A 4,761-nucleotide genomic window follows, 5' to 3' on the forward strand; every position below is an offset into this window, starting at 1 on the left:
CGGGCTGCAGAAAGACCAATTAATTAAAAACACTAATAACCCTTTCTCTACTGGGGGAAAGAGCATTTTCCTCCTCATACATTATTAATGTGGCTCTGTATGATCACTTGCAGGTAGTGTGTGTGTGTGTGTGTGTGTGTGTGTGTGTGTGTGTGATTTTCACTCGGCGGAGCTCATTAAAAGCTGACCAGAGAGTGAGTAAGTGAGTGAGATGCTCTGAGTGTGTATGGTAAGAGCTGGCCAAAGTGTGTGTGTGTGTGTGTGTGTGTGTGTGTGTGTGTGTGTGTAGGCTCATTTGTAGCTCATGTTAAGTGGCGGTTGAGTAGGCCCTGGGGCCACACAGATGCGGGTTAGGAGGAAATGAAGTGAACAGGTTAATGAGAAGATGTTCTGTTCCTTATCTGTTACCTACAGTGTTTCTCTGCTGTTTGGATTCATCGTTTGAGAAAAGAGTCTCACATTATGAAAATCTAAAATGTGTTCCCAAAACTGTTCATACAGTCATCGAAAACACAAAGTGGTTTCTAAAAGGAAAATGCATTAGCATTACTCACCTGTTCAAATGATATTAAGACTTAAAGTTATGCAGAATTAACAGCGTGGATGCTTTGTCTGACAGGTGGCTGCTGTTACAGCTGCCTTGTTTGAGCAGCCAGGCTTCATTCGGCCCGCCTCAGGTCCACTGATGATCCACGTCTTTACCCATTTTCAGATTATCCGGGAGGTGGAAAAAGCAGTACGGACAACATGGTGGTGGCTAGTGACGCCTATTTTGAGCTTAAAAATTGCACTTTGGAAACTTATGAGTGACATTCCATTTACAGTCATTGGTCTGAACCAGGGCTGAGAAAATGGAGGTATAGTTGACCAGTGCAAGTTAACATGTAGAGTAGAAATGTAGCTGGAATTAGAACGTTTTGTTGGGAACAATGAGAATTCAAAGACTTAACTTCTGAATTCTGTTTAAAAGCATGCAGCTGTAGCATTCAGCTGACTCACTGTTACGTCTCCGTCATGGTTTACTGGGACACGTGAATGAAATAGATTACTCCATAATCTTTGATTTTCTGCTATGACAAGTCATAAAGTCTGCTGTGAATAACCCTCAGTCACTGTAATGAACCTGAGGAAGAGAAAAAAACTAAAAGATAGTTGCCAAGTGGGGGGAGGGGCCACACCATGGACACCAACTTCAACGTCAGACTCCTGAAATGAAACTGAAAGTTACAGAAAGTAAGCAGCTGCAGCTGAGAGAGAGAGAGAGAGAGAGAGGGCTCTGCTGTTTCTGTTGAAACGGAGACATAGGAGTGAACAGCACTGATCAACAAACACACCTCTGCCAAACACTGGTGAGTACAGCACACATTATCTATCATTTCATAAACTGTGTTTAAATAACCAGCATGTACACACACTCGAGCTGTGTTCAGGCAGTGTGCCTGTTTTAAGATTTAAAAAAGAAACTCATCAAATGAGACTTTAACTTGTGTGCACTGCAGCTATACAATACAAAAGTGTGCCCTAACATTCTAGTAACCATAGTCTGACAGTCTGATTTTAAATAAATGAGAAATAATCTATACAGCTGACTCATCATTTTCCATGCTTTTACTTTTGTTCTCATTGTGCAGAGACAGTACAGTATGTCTGCTGCCAGCAGTTTGCTGTCTGAGGATCAGTTTCTGTGCTCCATCTGTCTGGATGTGTTCACTGATCCAGTCAGCACACCATGTGGACACAACTTCTGCAAAAAATGCATCACTACGAACTGGGATCTTAATTTCCCGTGTCAGTGTCCCAACTGTAAAAAGACTTTTAACACAAGACCTGAGCTGCAGGTCAATACTTTCATCTCTGAGATGGTTGCTCACTTTAGAAAGTCGGCTGAACAGAAAACTGGCAGCAGCTCAGAGAAACAAGCTGTCCAAGCAGGAGAAGTTCCCTGTGACGTCTGCACTGGAACCAAACTGAAGGCCCTGAAGTCCTGCCTGGTGTGTCTGGTCTCCTACTGTGAGACTCACCTGGAGCCTCATGTGACAATGCCAGGCCTGAAAAGACATCAGCTGATCGACCCTGTGACTAATCTAGAAAGCCGGATGTGTACCAAGCACGATAAACTGCTGGAGCTGTTCTGCAAGGATGATCAGACATGTGTTTGCATGCTCTGTACCATTTCAGAGCACAAGGTGCATGAAGTTGTTCCTCTAGAAGAAGAATATGAGGGAAAGAAGGCCGAGCTGGGGAAGAAAGGGGCTGAACTTCTGCAGATGATCCAAGAGAGACAACTGAAAATTGAAGAGCTCAAACGTTCTGTCGAGGTGAGCTGGGAAAACGCATACGGAGAGATAAAAGCCGGTGTTTGTGCCTTCACCAAGTTGAAATACATTATTCAGAGAAACCAGACCAAAGTCATTGAGATGATTGAGGAAAAGCACAAAACAACAGAGAAACAGGCTGATGGCTTCATCAAAGAGCTGCAAGAGGAAATCTCTGAGCTGAAGAAGAAAAGCGCTGAGCTGGAGCAGGTCTCACACTCTGAAGATCACTGTAACCTTCTCCAAAACTTCCCGTCCCTGAATGCTGCTCCACCCACCAAGGACTGGAAAGAGGTCAGAGTCCACCTTCCATCGTATGACGGGAGTGTGAGGACAACTGTCGCTCAGCTGGTGGAGATGGTCGAAAATGAGATGAAGAAGCTGTTCCCAAAGGCTGATCTGAAGACCGCCCAGCAGTCTGCGGTGGAAGTGACCCTCGATCCTGATACAGCAAATCCTGAACTCATCCTGTCTGAAGACGGGAAGCAAGTACATCACGGTAACACAAAGAGGAACCTCCCAAATAACCCAGAGAGATTTTCTTACTGTGCCTGCGTCTTAGGGAAGCCGATAGATTATTCAGGAAGATTCTACTTCGAGGTTCAGGTTAAAGGAAAGACTCAGTGGGTTGTAGGAGTTGCCAAAGAGTCAGTCAACAGAAAGGGGCGCATCAGTATTAATCACAAGAACGGTTATTGGACTGTATGTTTGAGTAAAGAAACTGTGTACTGCGCTTCCACTGACCCTCCTGTCCGTCTCCCTCTGAAGGCAAAGCTGGAGAAGGTGGGGGTTTTTGTGGATTACGAGCAGGGTCTGGTCTTCTTTTATGACGTTAATGCTGCAGATCTTATCTACGCCTTCACTGGATGCTCTTTCACTGAAAAACTCCTCCCGTTATTCTGCCCCTCTTTCAATCAGGGGGGTAAAAACTCTGCCCCTCTGATCATCTGTCCTGTCAATCCCACAAAATAGAACAACTTTTTTTTTTTGGCCTTTATGCCTTTTTTAATGACAGGACAGCTGAAGATAGACAGGAAGCAGAGAGAGGGGGAATGACACGCAGTAAAGGGCCGTCCGATGCGGGATTCGAACCGGGGCCATCTGCAGCAAGGACTGTAGCCTCTACACACGGGGCGGCCGCACAACCCAGTACGCTACCGACCGCCCCATAGAATAACTTTTTGATTTTCAAGACAAAGACTTACTGTCTGACACACTGTGCATTTGTTTCCTTTATGTTCTAATTTATTTATTCATTCATTAAACATCAAATGAATTGATCTTGTATAATGTAAGTTACTGTAATTTAATCTATTCTAATAAGAAATGTCAAAACATCAGTCCAATATCCGTAGGTCTGACATGAGTTTCATTACTACATAAATGTTTACTTGCTGTTCGAGTCACATGTACACATGTGATTTGCTTCTAGATATCAGTTCTCTCATTACTTGTACAATTATTAACTATTTATGATTATTGCACCTGTTTGTGGTTGTTGAAATGAATGAGGAAGACTATCATTGGTACTGTGCTCAACCAAAATAAACACTAATTTTTTTTTCTTCATTTTTTCGGTTGTTTTCATTGAATCAAACAACAAAGATCCAACCACACACACACACACAGTTAGAGCAATAAACAATAAATACAAAGAAGGGCAACAAACATGGAGGGAGATTATTAAATGATTATAAAGTAAGTAGGCTTGGTAAATAAAGAGCAGTAAGGATCCAGACTTGGAAACACAACAGTCTCAATCAGATAACAGCAAAACACATAACATTTAGACACATAACAGACTTCTTTTTATTAGTATTTTAATATGGGCTCTGCTCAGTATATAAACCACAGACTGACACGTGATATAAACAGGCTCTTCCTCACTTTTCCTGAGTCTTAACAAATGTGTCAAACAGCGCCCCTCTGGCTTCTAATGGCTGCTGAACGTTAGTCAGTCTGTGTGGTCAGACGAGGCGTTGCAGCCTTAATGACGTCTGTTTTGATTCAAAACCAGTTTGTAAATGCGGTTATTGTCGAGCTGCTGTGGACCTGAGAGTGAACCAGAAATGTTAGGCCAGTCACATTCTGCTCTCACGAAAAACAACAGAAAGTTGAAAACAAGAGTTAGCAAAAACATTTCTGACAAACTCAGAAGAGATTTGCACGGAATTGAAATGATGAGAATATTCATCAACAGGAAAGAACCTGAACATCAAACATGGTGAGTTCATTCATGTTCATTAGCCTCTCTTTAGTCACAACAGAATATCACTTTGAGGGTCTGGCCAATATTATTAAGAAAAAATATATTTTTTGCATTAGTCAGTATTCAGAATGAAGTTTAAAGGACTATTTAATTAACACAGACAAATGATAATTCTGACTGTCACACAGCATCAGTTTACTTTTTCTGTTCTGAGCACAAGATTTAAATATATATATA

At 42.2% G+C, this 4,761-nt stretch overlaps 1 protein-coding gene and 1 long non-coding RNA gene across 2 annotated transcripts in view; both read left to right on the forward strand.

Moving 5' to 3' along the window:
• Positions 1-1,234: 1,234 nt before the first annotated feature.
• On the forward strand, positions 1,235-3,877 carry LOC104929630 (E3 ubiquitin-protein ligase TRIM21). Its single transcript, XM_010744200.3, has 2 exons — positions 1,235-1,349; positions 1,632-3,877. Exon 2 carries the CDS (start codon positions 1,644-1,646, stop codon positions 3,285-3,287), a length of 1,644 nt encoding a protein of 547 aa, XP_010742502.3. The 5' UTR covers positions 1,235-1,349; positions 1,632-1,643; the 3' UTR covers positions 3,288-3,877.
• A 479-nt stretch (positions 3,878-4,356) lies between these two features.
• Positions 4,357-4,761, forward strand: part of LOC113745758 (uncharacterized) — a 20,037-nt gene continuing 19,632 nt past the window's right edge. The window contains exon 1 of the long non-coding RNA XR_003462380.1: positions 4,357-4,539. This is a non-coding gene — a long non-coding RNA (uncharacterized LOC113745758). The remainder of the gene's footprint in view (positions 4,540-4,761) is intronic.

Source organism: Larimichthys crocea, chromosome V (genome assembly GCF_000972845.2).
Source record: "Larimichthys crocea isolate SSNF chromosome V, L_crocea_2.0, whole genome shotgun sequence".
NCBI lineage: Eukaryota > Metazoa > Chordata > Actinopteri > Sciaenidae > Larimichthys > Larimichthys crocea.

Excerpts from the sequence above, each read along its gene's own strand:
- LOC104929630 (XM_010744200.3), top strand. The coding sequence starts at position 1,644 with ATGTCTGCTGCCAGCAGTTTGCTGTCTGAGGATCAGTTTCTGTGCTCC.